General features: G+C 44.8%; 1 protein-coding gene across 8 annotated transcripts in view; it reads left to right on the top strand.

Annotated features, from left to right (window-relative positions):
- The window catches only part of LOC120871550 (splicing factor SWAP), an 80,070-nt gene extending 61,479 nt beyond the window's left edge, over window positions 1-18,591 (top strand). For 5 of the 8 annotated variants that reach the window (XM_040251582.1, XM_040251578.1, XM_040251584.1 and 2 more), the window contains 5 exons: window positions 3,949-4,170; window positions 5,378-5,503; window positions 16,566-16,721; window positions 17,887-17,959; window positions 18,283-18,591. In XM_040251582.1, coding sequence (XP_040107516.1) covers window positions 3,949-4,170; window positions 5,378-5,503; window positions 16,566-16,721; window positions 17,887-17,959; window positions 18,283-18,348 — 643 coding nt within the window. In that variant the 3' untranslated portion in view covers window positions 18,349-18,591. The remainder of the gene's footprint in view (window positions 1-3,948; window positions 4,171-5,377; window positions 5,504-16,565; window positions 16,722-17,886; window positions 17,960-18,282) is intronic. The other 3 variants (XM_040251581.1, XM_040251585.1, XM_040251579.1) reach the window with 2 other exon arrangements.
- The last annotated feature ends 966 nt before the right edge of the window (window positions 18,592-19,557 follow it).

Raw genomic sequence — 19,557 nt, 5'->3', positions numbered from 1 at the left:
ACTTTTCTAATTTTTAAAGCATCTGACTTGCAGGAGGTTCAGAAAAGCAAGTTTCTAGTATTAAAACTTACCTCACGCCTTCTGATTTCTTACTGAATGTCAATTGGACTTAGTTTCTCTAGCACAGCACTTGTACTAATCTACTTCTACAACTGATGTTCTTTCCTTTCCATGGGAAAAATGCAGATGGCCCTATACTTTTTATTTTTTGTTTTAAAAAACTGTACTTGTATACACATTAGCCTTTCTTGAATATACCCTAAAACAACATGCTCCCTAATTTTTACCTAGACCAGACCTTCAAGGCTTGACAAGTATTTACCCTTCTCTACAATGAAATTAGGTTTACCTCCACGATAAATAAATTTGATCTTTGGCTCTGCATTTTGGTTAGTTCTTTAGAAGTTCTATCCCTTGCTCTCCCTCTCTCTCCCTTTCTCTCTCTCTCTCACACACACATACACACACACACACACACACACCTTGTTGTTTAATTAAATGAACAACTTTGCTGACATATTTCCAATATTTGAAAGTCCCCAGGAACTTGTATGTATATATCAAAACTAGGGTTTCTTACTTGAAAAAATTTCTTATGATATAGTGGAAGTAAATAAACAGGCCTGTACAAGCCCTATGAATAATAACCATACCCAGTAAAATCCTTCCTAGATTTCATTTATTTCAGGGCTCAAAGAGAAGAAAGTATAATCTACTCCTAAATCCCCTTCTGGGGGCCTGATAATGCTCAGTGCTCCTTAGATCACTTCTTATGTAAGAAATGAGTTGGTTTTCATGGTGCATGCTTAGCACAAATAGTAGGTGCAGGTGTCTAGTTCTTATGTGAACCCATCTGGTCAGACATAATGGCCACAGACTTTTCCCCAGGTTGGTCTCTTCAGAACTAGAAGTGTTTATGAAACACTTGGAATTTCAGCTCTCTAGGATTTCTATGGTTTTTATTGACTATCTCTAGTAGAGTAAGTCATTATGTATATTATGTTAGTATTTTTAAAATAGCTTTTATTTTAGAATAGACTTCCATATTTTATATGCAAGTGTATTTTATATTGTTTTCATATATTCAGTGCTGACAAGTACAAGAAGCAAAATCCTAATCCTTAGTGTATAATTTTCAGTTAAAGAAAAAATTAGGATTAAAAAATTGTTAATATGAGTTCTCTGATGGCAGGGTGACAATTTTAACTTAATTTAACCAACAAAGTATTTTATGTGTAAAGAGAGCTGAGTATTTTCATAAAAAAAATCTCAATAGTATCCAAGGAGAAGGAAATGGCGAACCACTCCAGTATTCTTGCCTGGAGAATTCCATTGACAAAAGAGCCTAGCAGGCTACAGTCCATGGGGTCCCAAAGAGTTGAACATAACTAAGCAACTAAGACACACACACACACACACACAGTAGTATCTATGTGATACTTTTAGTTAATTTTAGTTAAATCAGCTGACTTAAGTTCACTAAATAAGTCAGATCTTTGGTGTTTGATTTTACAACTTAGATAAAGTAACAAGGCAAAGTGTAACTTTATTATAAATTATTTTTTTAAAATAATATTATAAAACAAAACCTTCAAAGTATTTGTCCAGGAAGTTTTGCCTTGAAAGCTTGTATGTGACAGTGTTGCTGCTTGAAATCAGACCACCTCTGAGCTCAGGGCGCTGAAGTGGGTTATAGGTCTGGTTGGATGTATGGAGGAGCCTAGCTTGTCCTGTGGTTGGTCTCTGGGTCCCAGGGACATAAGGCAGGAAGTTACCTTCACCAGGTAGGATCCTGCCTCAGCTCTTATTTCTGAGAAGAGTGAGTTTTATTTGATAAAACTATATCTTTTTCTAAGCTGGTTATAGACCTGCTTTCTTAATCCAAGCTCGCATTAATAATTTCTAGGGACCCAACTGAATTTTGAATGCAGCAGTTATGAAATGAGAGAGGTTGGTGTTCTTGGTAATAGGAATTGTTTGAAATGTAAAAGAAAAGAAATTAAATTTTAACCAAAATATTGAAGTTGCTAATGATAACTATCATAATTATTTCTTTAACTGTCTTTTCAGATAGAATAACCCATTACAGACATAATGTCTACATAGGATATATCAGACTTGTTTCTTGGGCCTGACACAATTTAATCGATTGTTTTAAAAAGACTACTGCCAGCTTCAAGTAAAATGACTTTTGTTAATATTTCTGCTTGGGGTAGGATGCTACAGTTGAAATATATATATATTTTTTGTATATTAAATTACTAAAGTCCTATGTAAAATGTAGAAAGTTAAGATTAAAAGCTTTACTATCATAAGTAATTTTTATGTTAATATATTAATGCTTGTGTGGTTGAAGTCCCATTTATCAAATATGTCTAAATTATTGATGACTCTGGCTCTCCAAAGGTGAATTAGTCATAGAAAAATCTTTAGTTTTGGAAATCAGTTTGTTGCTTCTCAGAAAGCACAGTGATTACCGCAAGGCAGTATTTAGTGTCTTTTAAATCAACATTGATTAAAGTATAAGACTTCCTTCTCTTTTGTTTTCTGCTTTTATATCACATTAGGTTTTATATCTTAATGGGATAAAGATGTACTCATGCAATTTACTGCCTAAAATTAAAATCCAGTTTTAACAGTTTAGGTATTTTAAAACTAAACTCAATGAGACTAAAGCTTGAAATTCAGTTTATTTGTAAAGCTTTTAATAAGATCACCTGTGGTGTCATTTCATTGGTTAGTTTGTGTCTAAGGGGAGGTTTCTAGGTAGAACTCTGCACCCCCACATTTTGGGATGTTCTCTATGGAGGATAATGGGCCCTGTGTCACTTCCTGAAGTAAAGTTCCCTCAGGGCTTTCACTCAAGGAGAGGCTGGAGGTTAACGTGGCTTTTATAACAGTTACACTTAATCTTCAAAAAGAACTCAGGTAGGCAAAATCGGGGTCATATTTTAGTTTGAAATTGTAATTCCTCACTTCTCCCCCCTGATAAACTGCGTATCTAGTCAGTGAGTGAGTGGTTTATCTCCCGATCCTGATCTTTGAAGGAACATGGGGCACTGATGCTCCCACGAGGAGACAGTTCCCATGCTGGTTTCCAGGAAGTGAGTCGTATCCCCAGACAGGGCCACAGCCATTGATAGCAGTGCTGGGGAGGAAAGCTATGGGAGACACTGGCCCCTCAGGAGAGGAGGGAGGATTTGTGAGAGAAGCTGGGTCCATAGCTCAGAGTGAAAAGCAGTAGAACCTGGGATCTTCTTGGTTATTCATGCCAGTTGGTGCCAGATCCTTGCTGCCAGGGCACCAGCGACACCCGTTCGGTTCCATGAGGACCTGTGAGCAGGAAAGTAACAGGAGTGAAGAAGTGGGCCGCAGACGTGGTTAAATGCTGGTAGAAGCAGCTATTTATAAATACCTCATCATTCAGACAAAAGGTTTCCTTATGCTTTTATTTGACAGCAAACCGTTACGATTATTTAAGAAAAAAATATCCGAGTTGCATTATGCTTGAAGAATTTTGAATTCAGACTATTGCATCTCTATAAGAAGGCCTCTGGTCACATTATACAGATGATTTACGTAAAGAATGGAATTCCTGTTTCCTGCACTGTGTCGTGGTAGCAATATTAAGAACCTACTTAATAGAATAAAAACATTAGAGCTTCTTTAATCAAAATAAAACCCAAGTATTATCTGGCATAGCTCATGGCCCTTAATTCTGAGATGGGCTTTTTTCCCAGATAACTTGAAATCTACTGGTAACAGCCACTTTACTTTAAAGAAATCTAATACTCATAGTCACCGCTAAATGGTATTGTATTTCAAAGTTAAGAATTTGCAAACATTAAAAACTAATCCATTTTCCTGATTACTGAGTTTATTGTAGAATTCTGCGTCTGAGCGTTCCATAGGTACTATAGTTTTGATTAAGCAGAGCCCTTTTTTCAGGGTTCTAGCGCTGCCCAGCTCAGCACATTTTATTCTGAATGTGAAGTGTGTACCTCCATATCACAGACCCACAGCCTCCCCAGGGACGCTGAGCACGGAGCCTTGTCAGAGCAGCTCGGCAGTGGCAGCAGCAGCAGAGCGGGACAGTTATCAGGCAGCTTCGACCACGAGCAGATTTGCCTCCTGGAGCTCTTTTGAGGGGAAACCTGGTAAAATGTCAAGGTGTCTGACTGACCTCACCTTTGTAATCTGTTACTTAAATCTTAGGAAAGGTCTGGAAAACCAAAACCGCTGTATAAGCTGAGAAGCAGTTGTGTGGGAGGAGCCCCAGAGTTGAGGGGAACAGGTTCACTCTGTGGTTGTGGTGTTTTTTCAGGAATGACTCAGGGTTTTCTCCATGACACAGAGGGTGGAATGTGATTACAGGCTGATCTTTGCAACAACCATGTGTGTTGTTTGGGAGATTTGGTTGTAACTGGAATGGTTCAGTGTAGAATTTTTTTGGATGACAAAAATCAAAACATCTCTTCTTTACATTGGTTTTGAGTGTGTTGTCATAGAAACAGAACAGAAATAAATTGTTTTGGTTTTGGGTTTGTTTTTTTTTTAGCTCAGATATCTGCTTATTTCAGATTTCCCCAAAATAGTATTTTCACTGAATGGACAAAAAACTTAAATAAGAGCCCTAAACCCATTATTAAAGGTCTCTTCTTAAGGACCTGACCCCACAGGTGAGGGTCTGGAGTTAGAGCTCTGTGTGCTGGTGTCTGTGGGACACTGCATGAATAGAATAGTCCTTTTCCAGGCACAGGAAAGGGAAGCATAAAACATTAGAAATCTCAGAAACAAATAATTTAGCCAAAATTTTCACGGGAATGGCGTGGTCTGAATTGGACTGAAGGTTTAGGCTTCCTGCAAGTGGGCCTGCAGCTTGTTCTTCATGCTGAGAGCCCATAAGATGAGTGCATACAGGGGAAATTTCCAAGTCACCTTCTAACTTTATTCTGTTTAGTTCCTTCCTCTTGCCAGTATTCAGAACAAGTAGAAAAACCTCACTAGAGTCTCAGTGCCTTTCCGTCCCTAATTTTGATAGAAATATCAGTGAGCTGAACATTTTTAGGGCAAAGGCAAGAGGGAGGAAGAGCAGCAGCAGGCCCACATCCACCAAGACCCGCAGGGACATGCCCAGTCGGGGAGCCGGCCCAAAGCGCATGGCTCCAGCCTCAGCGAGTTGTGCCCCGGTTAGAAGCTTAGCATTGGCGTGACAAGTGCTCTACCCCTGAGCCTGGATCCCGTTCTGGGTCAGCAGAGTAGGGAGGCTGGGGGCGGTTCTCAGAGGACAGGCCAGGGCTGGCCGCCACCTCAGTGGTGGAGGTGCTCCCCTGCCCCCACACACAGGGGACTGAAATGCCTGCCTTCCTCTGCCCAGGTCCCGGTCCCGGTCCCCTCGGAGACGAGCACACTCCCCCGAGAGACGACGGGAGGACAGGAGCGTCCCCACCGCCTACCGGATGAGTAACAGCCCTGGAGTCAGCAGGAAGCGGACCCGGTCCAGGTAGGCAACCGAGCTTTCACAGACGTGGGACCTGAACTGGGAAGGTGGGGCTTCTGCGTCCGCAGCACAGAGCTGTTGGGAACCAGGGGAGCAGCTGCTTTGACAGATCCTGAGTAGTCCTGGCAGCGTTTCCACTGCTCTGGAACTCTCACGGGCAGAGGGGAACTTGCCATGCTAGAGCCAGGGGCCGTCTGTCTTTGCAGTGGGTCGTGGGGCCTCCATTTTCCCCATGTCTAGCTGCTCCTCTGGACCCCCCACACACAGCACCTTATCCTCTACCTGTCGAGAAGGAAAAGGATGGTAGGGATGAGTGACAAGGAAAATCAGAATTTCAAGTCTCAAGTAGGTCCCTCCTGCTCGGGTGGCCAGGCCCCAGCTTTGGCTCCCAGGAGTGGGCCAGAGAGAAGGGACAAGGTCCGTCGTCTGACCCCGTGACCACTGGAAGAGACCTGTCTGTTGAGGAGGTGAGGGAGCCAGGTTCCCACATCACCACCGCCCTAGTCTGGGCCTCTAGGGCTGACCTCTGCCACCAGAGGCCCCAGTACCACCACTGACTTGAGAAGACACAGAATCCAAGCAAGGAGCAGGACTGGTGGCTGGTGGACCAGTGGACATTTCCCTCTCAGCTAAGCATTGTCATCTGGAGACCATCCCGTCCAGTGTAGGTGATGCCGCCTGAATACTTTAAAGTCACTTGGCTTCTGTATTTCCATTTGCCCCAGAAGTGAGGCTTGTTGCTTTTTGTGCCCTGGCTCTGGAGTTAAGCAGGCCCCAGCTGTTGTAGGTAGACAGGAATATTGCTGTCCCAGCAACTGAGGCATCCAGAAACAGGCAGGATGCCATTGTTGCCCATCATAGTCTCAGATTGCATGAGGCTATGCTGCTCTGTGTGTGTGTGTGTGTGTGTGTATCAGGTATGCTGCTCAGTGTGTGTGTGTGTATCAGGTATGCTGCTCTGTGTGTGTGTGTGTGTGTGTGTGTGTGTGTATCAGGTATGCTGCTCAGTGTGTGTGTGTGTGTGTATCAGGACATCCGGAGTTCCAGAACCTTCTGGAGCCTTCCAGAGGACAGATCTGAATTCTTGGGCAAATGAACCCAACCATCACCCAAACCTGCCTCAGAGACCCGCCTCCATCAGCACTGCCCTTAACAGGGAGAGTTCTAAAAGGCATTGCTAGCCAAATAATGTTCCTGCAGTCTGGCTAGTTATGTGATTGTTCCATTAAATGATAAAATGTCAACTCATTTTCTTAAAACAGAAAAATCAGAAAGGAGCTGTGAAGCTAATATGTTTCAGCAAAGGCTTCATGTACAGACTCATTCCGTCTGTTTATAAATTTCATTTTGTGCCTTAGAAATCCCTCACTAAGCATACGTGACTGTTCCAGGATAACATGATGAAAAGTGAAGTCCATTTTAAATTTTATTCCTTATGCAAGTAATTGACATTTGAAATTTATCATCACCCTTGGTATATGTAAAGGGCATAGTCTAAAATTAATTCCTTGTAGCCGAAAATCTCTAACAGAAGAGTTCTTGCTTTACCCTCAAATTAGCCCTTGCATTAAAAGAGCTATCACTTGAGACTATGGTAATTATATTAGGATTCAGCAGAGCTTGTGTTATCATCAGAACTTTAAGTCAGACAAAAGAAGTCAAGATTGATCCCACTGCAGGGCCCAGCTGCCCTGCCCTGGTGGATGGGATTAACCTGTGGCCTGACTCTGAGGGGCTGTGGGCGGTGGTGGATTCAGGGGGAACCCAGAAGAGCTGACATGTGCATGATTACTGGTTGATTTCATGGCGGTGATTATAAACTCACAGAGTTGTCTCTCATTTCAGTCACTCGGTCACATCTGACTCTTTGTAACCACATGAACTGTAGCACACCAGGCTTCCTTGTCCATCACCAACTCCTGGACCTTGCTAAAACTCACGTCCATCGAGTCGGTGATGCTATCCAACCATCTCCATTCTCTGTTGTCCGCTTCTCCTCCTGCCTTCAATCTTTCCCAGCATCAGGGTCTTTTCCAATGAATGGGTTCTTCGCATCAGGTGGCCAAAGTATTGGAGCTTCAGCTTCAGCATCAGTCCTTCCAATGAACACCCAGGACTGATCTCCTTTAGGATGGACTGGTTGGATCTCCTTGCAGTCCAAGGGACTCTCAAGAGTCTTCTCCAACAGCACAGTTCAAAAGCATCAATTCTTCGGCACTCAGCTCTCTTCACAGTCCAACTCTCACATCCATACATGGCCACTGGAAAAACCATAGCCTTGACTAGACAGACCTTTGTCAGCAAAGTAATGTCTCTGCTTTTTAATACGCTGTCTAGGTTTGTCATCACCTCATGGCAGATAGATGGGGAAACAATGGAAAGAATGGAAACAAATGGAGACAGACTTTCTTTTCTTGGGCTTCAGAATCACTGCAGATGGTGACTGCAGCCATGAAATTAAAAGATGCTTGCTCCGTAGAAGAAAAGCTATGACAAACGTAGAGTTGTCTCTAGGTCCAGAATATGTTTTTTTAGCAGGCAAGTTATATAAACCCAACAGTCAGGCTGTTCCCTCTGTCCTTCTACTCAGAGTAGCTGCTGGGGCGGGGAAGGGGGGTCTCTGCTTCAGCACAGCAGCAGGTAGCTAATTATGCACCAAGTCAGGGTGACTAATCCCATCAGGTCCCCCAACTGAGGGGAAGGTGCCTCCTCCTCCCAGATTTGAAAGATTATTCCTGCAAGCTGATCATTGAATGCTTCTTTCGCTGACTTTTTTTTTTTTTTTTTTTGAAAAATTTTAACTTACTAGAAAGTTTTGAATTTACTTAGAAATAGTACAGTGAAGAGCCATCTGCATGAAGCTTGTAGCTCAATTCACTGTTAATATTTTTCCCACATTTGCTTTCCTCTCTCTCCCTCCTACCTTTCTGTGTGTGACTTTGTCCTCTTGACTGTGCTGCTGTTAAGTATCCGGGGCAAGAGCACTGTATACTGTATAAATGATGCTGGGTAACTGCTTGTGGTATCACACAGATGCACAAGTGCCCCTTTGTCCCGTTACCAGTGGCTCTGAGTTTGATGACTTGGTTGAGGTTGCACTTGCTCTGCGCCTCTTTCTCATTGAACTGGCAGGTGACCTGTGGGTGGCGCTGCACAGTGTGGATGTCTGTTGCCATCAGCTTTCTCCTCATTTTTTCTCTAAAGACACCCCACCCTTTGTTTAGTGTCACTGTGGATTTGGGGTTTGGGGTATTTGTTTTATATTGGTTGTATAATAATCCATTGCCATTATATTCCATTTGATGGTGACATTGTCTCACATTTGACCCCATTGTTCCTTGAGCACTTTATCACTTTTGACCCAAGATACTCTAGATTTAGCTGGTGCTTCCCCTACCTCGGACCTGGGGTCAGTCATTTCTCCTAGGAATCATGGTTCCTTTTAGTGAGTATTTAGAAATCTAAATCTGGGCAGAGTGAATATTTTTTAAAGTAAAATTCATGAAAATGTTTAGCCAAATCATATTGCCATATACTCCAGCAGGAAGTCCCCGTTACTTTATAACAGTAAATAGTTAGTGATTGATTGGGGAAGGGGTGGTTAGCATTGAATTCCTTCAGCTCAGCACTGCACTGAGCACATCAGTAAATGTTTATTGAGTGAGTGGGAATATACTGCTGTTCTACGGTTCTTACATCATACATAAAGTGTTATTAATTCATTGTAGACTATGACTGTCAAAGGTTGCATATCATAATTCCCTAGAGCAACCAATTAAGAAAGGCTAAAATCTAATAGAGACTGTTAAAGAGAACATTAAAAATGCTTTATTAATGCAAAAGAAAGCAGAAAAGTGCAGAGGGGAAGGAAAAAGAACAAATAGACAACTGGAAGGCAAAAGGGATTGTTAACACCGTCTGTACAAATAATTACATTAAATGTAAGTAGACCAAAAGCGCTAGTTAAAAGGCAGAAATTTAGACTACATTAAAATGTAAAACCTAATACTAAGCTGCTTAAAAGAGACACTTGAAATACACAAATACTTCGAGATCTAAAAGACTGAAAAAAGATACACCATGCAGGGCTAATAGGAAGAAAGGCGATATGGCTGTTTTAATAGGAAACCACATAGACTTGAAGCAATGGTGCTAGAAATTAAGAAGGCCTTTTCATAATGATGAAGGGATCAGTTCTTCATGAGCACATAATGTTTTAAATGTGAGCGTTGAATAAAAGCTTTAAAATACTTGAAACAGAAACTGAAAGAATTAAAGGGAAAAAAGGCAGGCAGTATAACAGTACAGATGCAGCAAACGTAAACAGCACCAACACTACGCCCTGCAGTGAAGCGTGTACACTCTCATGACGTGTGCCTCATGATGTGCGTGGGTCAGTCACCAAGCTAGACCATTCGCTGTGCCGCTGAACACAGAATGTGTCTTCCTACCACATGACTAAGTGTGTGTGCGTGCTAAGTTGCTCAGTCATGTCCGACTCTGTGCAACCCCATGGACTGCAGCCCGCCAGGCTCCTCTGTCCATGGGATTCTCCAGCCAAGAATACTGGTTTGGGTTTCCATGTCCTCCTTCAAGGGATCTTCCCAACCCAGGGATTGAACTTGAGTCTCTTATGTCCCTGCATTGGCAGGCGGGTTCTTTACTACTAGCACCACCTAGGAAGGCCGACTTTAAGTATGAAAATCTGTAAAAGGATGTCTGGAAAGATCCAAATATTTGAAAAATAACATATTTGAAAATTACCCGTAGGTCAAAGAAGAAATCACAAGAGAAAGTAGAAAATAGTTTGAAATGAATAATAATGGAAATGTAACACTCAAGTCTACAGGGTGCTGTTGTGCTCAGAAAGAAGTTACTAGCTTTAAATGTTTATATTAAAAAAAAGAGCAAAGTCAAAAAACTGTGATCTAGTCTTCTGTCTTAAGCTAGAAAAAAGAAGAACAAATGAAACCAAAAGTAAGTAGAAGCAAGGAAATAATAAAAGTAAGATCAGAAATCAACAAAACAGAAAACAGACTTACAGAGGAAAATAGTAAAACTAAATGATTGTTCTTTGAAAATGATTTTTTAATTGATTAATCTGTTTTTAGATTGATCAAGAATGAAAGACCCAATAGATATTAAAAGAATAATAAGGAAATAAATACCATGCCAATAAACAACAATTTAGGTGAAATGGACAAATTTCCTTGAAAGAAACAAACTGCAGGCAGACAACAGAAGAAATGGAAGGTCTAAATAGTTCCATATCTGCTAAAGGGATTTAATTTATAATTTAAAAACTTTCCACAAAACTCAGGCCCAGATGACTTTTGTCAGTAGAGTCTAACAAACATTCAAGAAAAAGGAGAACACCAGTTTTATAGACACTTCAAAGGAAACAGAAGAGAGAACACTTCATGAGGCCACCTGAAGCAGATGGGCAGGCGTGTGCACATCTGTGTGGTGGGGAGTGTGTTTTGTCAAGGGGTGTAGATGTAGTCATGAACTAATATTCTCAGGAAAATAAGTGCAATAATTCTTAACAAAATGTTAGCTGATTTGAGTGTAGCAGTTTACTAAAAGGATAATACTAACACATCCAGACCAAATGGGATATGTCTCAGAAGTGCAGAGTTCTTTAACATTCAAAAACCAGTCATTGTAATTCAGTGTTGACAAAATAAATGAGGAAAATCATATGACATCTCAATGGATGCAGAAAAAAGTATTTGATACAGTTGATCACCCATTCATTAAAAAGAAAAATGGGGCGGGGAGTGGATGTTTTTGGCAAAAGCAGGAATAGAAGGAAATCTTTTCCATCCGATTTTATTTTTTGCTGCACCCAGCAGCTTTTGGGAATTTAGTTCCCTAACCAGGGATTGAACCCTGGCCCTCGGCAGTGAAAAGGTGGTGTCCTAACCACTGGACCACCAGGGAATTCCTGAAGGGCATCTTTGAAAACCTGCAACTAACGTCACACTTCCTAGTGCCTTCCTCTGAGATTAGAGAAAAGGCCAGGGTGTCTGCTGTGTAATAGAAGTCATAGCCATGACAGTAAGGCAAGAGAAAGAAATAGGAGGCATAAAGATTGCAAAGGAAAATGTAAAACTGTCTTTTTACATAATTATGTAAAACCTTAAGGAACCTCTTATTTCTGTATACTGGCATAAAACAAAAAAATGAAGTTAAAAGCAATACCATCCATAACAATATCAGAAAAGCAAACTACATATGGATTCATGTAAGGAGACATGTAAGATCTTTCTACAATGAAAACCATAAAACATTTCAGAGAAAATGTTTAGGGAAACTTAAAGAAATGGAGATAAAGTCCACATTCATGGATTGGAAGGCTCAGTATTAGTCAGATGCTCTTCTCCACAAATTGATCTGTAGACCCAATACAGTCCCCATCAGAACTCTCATGGGCTTCTTGTAGGTACTGGCAGACTGACTAGCAGTCAGAACAACCTTGAGGACTTCCCTGGTAGTCCAGTGGTTGAGAGTCCTACTGCCATTGCCAGAGTCACGGGTTCAATCCCTGGTCCAGGAAGATCCCACATGCCACAGAGCCACTAACCCCACGAGCCACAACTGCCAAAGCTCACGCTCTAGAGCCCGTGCTCTGCAACAAGAGAAGCCACAAGCTTGCTCCACAACTGGAGAGTAGCCCCTGCTCACCACAAATAGAGAAAAGCCCACATGTAGCAACAGAGACCTGGTGCAGCCAAAAACAAAAAGAAAATTTAAAAAGAAAAGAAAAAAACACTTTGAAAGCTAAATTGGAAGACTTTTACTACTAATCCAAGACTTAACTAGAAAGCTTCATCAATCAAACAGTATGTACTATACACCTTTAAGAGGTAAAGAGCCAAAACAGTGCAGTGAGGAAAACCTTTTTGACAAAATTTGCTTGAATAACTGGATATCAAAATGGAAGAACAGTGACCTGTACCGCATATACCAAGTTTAATTTAAGATGTATCACAGACCTAAATGTGAAAACTGAAACCATTCTGTTGTGGTTGAGTGTTTTTTTTTTTTTTTTTTTTTTTAAGAAAATAAGGAGAATACATTTAATGAAGTGACAGAGAATCTTGAGAATATAGAAAATTCCACCATAAGAGGAAAAGATTATAAATTTGACTTCATTGAAATTAAAAATTTCATTCAAAAGGCACAGTTAAGAAACCGCATTGACTGGCCCAGACAGGGAGAAATATTTGCAGTGTGTATCTTTGACAAAGGCCTGTGTCAATGCCAAAAAGACAACCCCATAGAAAAGGGGCAGACTGCTTGGAAAGACGTTTCATGACAGAATGTATTTAAGGTCCTCATCTGCATCAGCCTGGAAGGACGTTGTTGTTGAGCTGTCAAGGAGAAAAACTACCATGGCTTCCAGTTCTCTGATGAGCGCTTGGATGCACAGCCTTCTGGTCAAGCATCTGCAACTTCATATTGCTGGAGCATTTACTGTGTGCCTGGGAGTTCAGTTTTTCTCTTAAGTTTGCTGTGGGTGAATCAGGAAAGAAGGCATATGCAGTTTCCTACACAAATTGTGAGTCCGTAAAAGATCTGGAGGAGATGAGGAAGGCTGTAGTGCAGAGTGATTTTGAAATGTAAAGGATTTCTTTGGGTTGAGTTCCGTGGTAGTTTGTCACTTAACCTGTGTTCCTAAAGTATGAACTATGAATATCTGGGCTACGGAATAGTTTCTCTTGATAAATAAACAACTAATAAATACTGTGCATGAGAAAAAGAATATATTTAAATAGCCAGTGAAGATAGGGTGTGAAAAGATGCTTAGCTTCATTAGTCATCTGTTAGGGAAATGCAGATTAAAACCACAATGCGGTGCCCTTTACACTGACAGGAATAGCCGGAAATAAGCAAGCCCGGTATTACGTAATGAGTGTCGACCAGCGTGTGAGCAGCCATAATCCTGAGACGTAGCTGCAGGGCAGGGGCAGGGTGGCACAGCACTTGGGAAGCATTTGGCAGTTTCTCACAGAGTCCCACGTACACTGCCCCCATGGCCCAACTCCGCTAGTCCCAGGTGTCCACTCCCCATAAACATTTGCCCGCAAATGCCCACTTGATTCGTAATTGGAAACAACTCAGGTATCAGTTAACAGGAGAAAGCCTAAACTGTATGAAGGCAGATTCCTACAGCATATAATCAAAATAGGAACCATTACAATCAACACATTTTTTTGCCAATGAGAAATAAGTTTGTCTCTTCCTATGGCATAAACATCTGTGCTCCAGGATTCAGCCAACTCTTGGAAAGCATTTTCTGCATCCTGCTGGTTGCAGGAGCATTTTCCTGCAAAAAGTTGTCGAGATGCTTGAAGAAGTGATAACCACTTGGCAAGAGGTCAGGGGATGTGGCGGATGAGGCAAAACTCAGAGCCCAGTTGTTCAGCTTTAGAAGCGCTGGTTGTGCAGTGTGTGGGCGGGCATAGTGCAGACGAACTGGGCCCGTTCTGTTGACCATTGCCGGCTGCAGGCGTCGCGGTTTTCAGTGCATCTCACCCATTTGCTGAGCATACGTCTCAGAGGTAATGGTTTTCACCAGGATTTGAAAAGCTGTAGTGGATCAGACTAGCAGCAGACCACCAAACAGTGACTATGACCTTTTTTTTGGTGCAAGTTTGGCTTTGAGAAGTGCTTTGGAGCTTCTTCGTCCAGCCACTGAGCTGGTTGTCGCCACTTGTTGTATAAAAGCCACATTTTGTGGCATGTCACAGTGCGATCGAGAAACGGTTCATTGTTGTTGTGTACAGTAAGGGAAGATGGCACTTCATAAGGACAATTTTTTGACTTGCAGTCAGTTCATGAGACACCCATTTAACAAGCTTTTTCACCTTTCCAATCTGCTTCAAATGCCAGAAGACTGTAGAATGGTCGACACTGAATTCCTTGGCAGCTTCTCGGGTAGTTGTAAGAGGATCAGCTTCAGTGATCCTCTCAGTTGGTCGTTGCCAGCGTCCAGTGGCCACCCGCTGGCACTCCTCATCTTCAAGGCTCTCATCTCCTTTGCAAAACTTCTTCAGCTGCACTGTGCTTTGGTTAGCAGCTCCTGGGCTAAATGCATTGTTGATGTTGTGAGCTGTCTCTGATGCTTTATGACCCATTTTGAACTCTAATAAGAAAATCGCTCAAATTTGCTCTTTTATCTCACATCATTTCTAAAATAAATATAAACAGCAAGTAATAAGTCACTAGCAAAAAAAAAACCATAAAGCAAGAAATGTGTGTTAAAATGTATGTAACAAAACCGCATGTTTTTAAGAATGTATTCCAGTGTCAAACAGCAAAGTTCAGCAGTGCGAAACCGCACTTACTTTTGCACCAACCTAATCCGTGCTAGAAATCAGAGCAATGGGTCCATTAATAATTAGATTCCTTAATTCCTTAAGCAAACACTTAGTTTTGTTATGATATCAAGTTGTAGTGATTTACAGGTCAGGATTGCTAACCTACCTTTATTTCATATCGGCAGCCACAGGAGCTTAGCTAGATTTGGGGTTAAGTCACTTTTTTTTTTTTACCCTGCTTCCTTTGAAATCCTAGGCATGTGTTTACAGACAAAAATTCACAAAACCTCTGCAGTATAGGAAGTAGGCCTGTGGTGTTATGCACTCCACCTCTGTATGTCCAGCCCCAGGAACAGCCTCTTCTTTCTCGACCACTTCTGTTCATCCAGGCCTGCACAGAGGCCACCTGCCCACAGCCCAGCTCACTGGGGGACACTGCCTGCAGCTGAAGTCGTCAGGCTATCACCACCCGGGGCCAGGCTCTGGTGCTGTGGTTGAGGCAGAGCCAGAAAGCTGTGCCCTACCAGACGGGAGGATCAGCTTGCTTCTCTGGCTCAGCAGTCTGCTACGCCAGGGGCCCACAGGAGCTGAACCATGAGACTCAAGTATGAGCCCCCTCAGGTGCCTGGAAATGCCCTGGTGAGTGACAGGTCAGGTGGCAGGTGAAATGGTGAGAGGACATGAGGACAGACCCTGAGGTGTCTGCAGATTAGGGAGGGCCTGCAAGCTGCCTGAGTCCTGAGGAGCCAAGAGGAGTCTGAGCTGTGCAGGCAGTAACCTGGGGTATCCGTATTTAGAGCAATAAATATTTGCAGGGGTCACTATAGCATTGGGAGCCTGTCATCCACCCACCAGCTGGCACCCTGCACAGTTTGGGCATCAGGCTCATAAAATTCACGGTGACCTATGTCTTCAAAGAATCTCCCAGAAATGCTCAGTCACAGCAAGAGGGCAGGCTGCAGAGGCCCCTGTGCTGTGTGCTGGGGTGGGCTTCTCAAGGACTGGCAACAGGTAGTCTTTCAGAAGAAGCCCGGAGGAGGGGCTCAGTGCCCATCTGCACTTCCACGCTTTCACCATCTACACACGTTCCCTCTTTCTTAAGGTGTTTTCGGGGCATGGGAAGGAGGGTCACAGGGCAGGACGTAGCATGAGACCTCAGGAAGCTCAGGGATCATCTTCTCTGGGCAGGGGAAGGGTCTGGAAAGGGGAGACAGAGCTGGGGGCACATTTCTGACGTGGAATTGCAGGCCTTGGTGACTCGGAGCATGTGGGCTACAGTCAGCGAGACATGGCTGTGGGGACCAGCGGGAGCGCAGGCAGCCCCGGGGAATGTCCGCCTTAGGCCACAAGGACACACTGAGCTTTTGTGTTCGCAGTGCTTGGTTTTAATAATTTTCCATTTCTGGCTGGAAATTCCCGTTAAGTCAGCATAAATGAACAGGAAGCATAAACAGCACTCAGTTGCTTATCTTGGGTGTTTAAATGCAGATAAAGTGCTGAGCATGTTGTAAACCCACAGGCGTCTGACTTCAGGACTTCTGTCTCAAAGGTGGTCTACATTTCACTTCTTGCATGGCTTTTATATTGTTACACCCATCCCTGTTTCAAGTTAAATGTACATAGTTCTTAAAAAGAGTTTATGTGTATAGAAGGGGGAAGTTGCCGAATTCTCCTGGAACACACCCAGCACTCCTTCAGAGCCAGCGCGGTGCCTTTGTCTAACACTGCTTTCCTTCCAGGAGCCCCCACGAGAAGAAGAAGAAGAGACGCTCACGGTCACGGACCAAGTCCAAGGCCGGATCTCAGCCAGCCTCCCCGAGCAAGCAGCCCACGCGCCGCCACTCGGCCAGCATCTCTCCTGTGGAGAGCCGGGGCTCCAGCCAGGAGCGCTCCAGGTAGCCCCTCCCTGACCCACCCCGACCTCTGGGCCACGCAGGGGAGCTAAGAGGGGGCGGGCGTGCTGGCAAACCCTCAGACCCCTCCTCCTGCACCCTCCTCTGTGTGTCACTCAGGCTCAGAGTGAGCTGAAGGCGGACACAGAGGTCAGAGAACCTAGGCCACCTCCTGCACCCGCGCCCTGGGCTGCCCCCACCCCTGCCGTGAGGTGGAGGGAACCTGGGAGCAGGTGGGGGGCCTCCCTTCCCAGACCTGGGCGCGAGTCCTGGGGAAGCGCCTGCCTCAGATGTAACGTGGCAGCAGCTGTTCCCTGATGATGGTGCCTCTGTCCTCACACGGGCCATGTTGGGTGGGAGTCGCCCCCTCTGCGGAGCCCCATGTGACCATGGGAAGGGAGCAGGCACAGGAGTGCACGGTGACTGAGCCCCAGAACCCCTGTCAACCCACTGCTTACTCTAAGCCGGAGTAGACGGGGGTGAAACTTCCCGAGCACACCGGCTGCAGGGCCGTGGGAGTCCACACTGACCATCACAGTCTCCCCATGCCCACGAGGTGGCTCCCCAAGGACTGGCTGCCCTGGTTGTTGGGAGGTATCTGCCAGACAATACCATTTCATAAAGCCGCCCCCACCCATCCACCCAGAGGGGCGCTGGGATCGTGTCCCCTCCTGCTTGTACACCCACTGGTTTCATGAGTGTGAATGTTGGCCCATCTCCCCCAGACCTGGCGGGTGAGTGGCAGAGACCATAGAGACCGTAGCTCACTTGGGGTGAATCAAAAACTAGGCTGTGGCTTCTTCAACAGCGAAACTGAGCACAGGCTCCATCATCGCTTGTGTGTCACATCCCTGCCCCCAGAAGTCCAAAACACGGGCCATAGGGGCCCACTCAGGTTATGGTCAGGTTCTGAACGCATGCCAGCTCTCTGTGCTGCCCTCCTTTTCTTCATCGTTCTGTAAATGTGCCTTACATGATGTTTATATGAAAATACCTTTTGAGTTAGATTACATTTTATGAAATCTTTCAAATTTCTGTTACATAAAATAGACAAAATACATGCCTTTATAAGGTTGCTTTATTTTCGAAAGATACTAGAAACAAAATGGCTATTTTTAAATATTTTAAGTATTTTTAAGCCCCCGATTTCTCTTTCTCTTTGCATTAGGGGAGTTTCTCAGGAAAAGGACGGTCAGATCTCCTCAGCCATCGTTTCTTCTGTGCAGAGCAAAATCACTCAGGTAAGGTGGGAGTGGGTCTGTCTTCCCTCCTGTCATTTTGTGACGGGGCTAGCCTTCACTTCCTTCTCCTCTCATGGGTGCTGACGGGGGTCCTGGGCTGCTTGCCTGGAGGTCCCGGGGTGGCTGAGCCCTGAGCTTCCCTCTCCGGGCAGCCGTGTCCTCCTTCCCTGGTGACCTGTGTGGTCGACTCCTGGGCCGTGAGCCCCACCTCGGGTCCCAGCAGCAGGGCTGGGACGGAACCCTGCCCTGAGCACACCCATGGCCCCCAGCACATTGCCCCCAGTCTCCTCTGTCTTCACCTCATCTCATCTCTCCTCACACAGGACCTCATGGCCAAAGTAAGAGCAATGCTAGCAGCTTCCAAAAACATGCAGACCAGCGCCTCCTGAGACACGGGCCTCGGGTGACCAGGCTCCCAAAGCCGGCAGAGCAGGGAGCCCCGACCTGCACAGACCATCCCCTCCGGGGCTCCTGGACAGTTGGCGGGTTTTGTAAATTACTTTTTGATGACATTTTCAGTTTAAGATTTTTGACCAGCAGTCTCTTACCTGTATATTTGTAAATAATATCATGTTTCTGTGAAAATGTATTATCAAATAAAATGGGAGGAAAACACCTTTTTTAGCTAGTAACTGTGGGCAGTTTCTTCCTTGTCTGGCTTGTGAGTTTTTTTTTACTGTTTGTCATCTATCAGTGGCCTCTCACACTTGTTATGTGGGCATTTGGGGACGTGGGGATGGCTGTTGGTTTTGCCAGTCTGACAGTACCCCAACCCAGGCATACAACCACCACTACCCCCCATCCCTGGCTCCTGCGCCCCCAACTGTGGTCAGAGCTCAGCACTCCCCGCACCAGGGTGCAGGGCCACTGCCGTCTCCGCTCCCCCCAGAGCAGGAGAGGCAGGCGGCCTGGAGCCCCCCTCCGCCGGGCAGGGCATCACTACATGGGTGGGTTCCTACCTTTAGCACCTGTGTCCTCCCCGTTCACTCGGATGGTTGGTGCTGAACACAGCTGTCCTTTCACTGAACCCTGCTCGCTTGGCCCCCATACCTTGTATTTGCACCGATTTTCACCCTACTGTAGGCTTCGGCCACAGCCATGAGAGGGCAGCTTGCTTGTGTCACGGGGCCTTTGGAGAGTACCTGAGGCCCCCGGAAGTGCACAGACACCTGTGCCTTATGTAAAGCACCAGCAGTGAGGGCCTGCCATCTCTTGTCCATGGTTTGAAGTTCATCCTCCCAGTAAGAAGTTTCTGCACTGCTCACTCACACACCCTCCCCTTGTGCCAAAGTCAGAATTCATCCTGGTTCTGCCAATTTTCCAGAACCAGAAAATGGATCCTTGAGATGTTCCTTCTCAGAAAGCAGACACCTTCCCAGAGCTCTTGCTGAGGACAGTCAGGAAGAAAACCACACACCCCTGGGAACCGACTGTCCAAGGCCGAGCTGGAGGAGGACAGGGCCAGGGCGCCGTGCCCGGGTGCGTGCAGAGCTGAGGGCGCAGAGCCACTTCTTGCTGCGGCTGTGGTCCTGCTGCCCGGTGGGCGCGTACGCACGCCAGTGTCTCGCACACCTGTCCCTTCACACAGCGGTGGCTGC

The sequence above is a fragment of the Oryx dammah genome, unplaced genomic scaffold (assembly GCF_014754425.2).
Source record: "Oryx dammah isolate SB20612 unplaced genomic scaffold, SCBI_Odam_1.1 HiC_scaffold_12, whole genome shotgun sequence".
In the NCBI taxonomy this organism is placed as follows: Eukaryota; Metazoa; Chordata; class Mammalia; order Artiodactyla; family Bovidae; genus Oryx; species Oryx dammah.
This window is presented reverse-complemented; position numbering and strand designations above follow the sequence as displayed.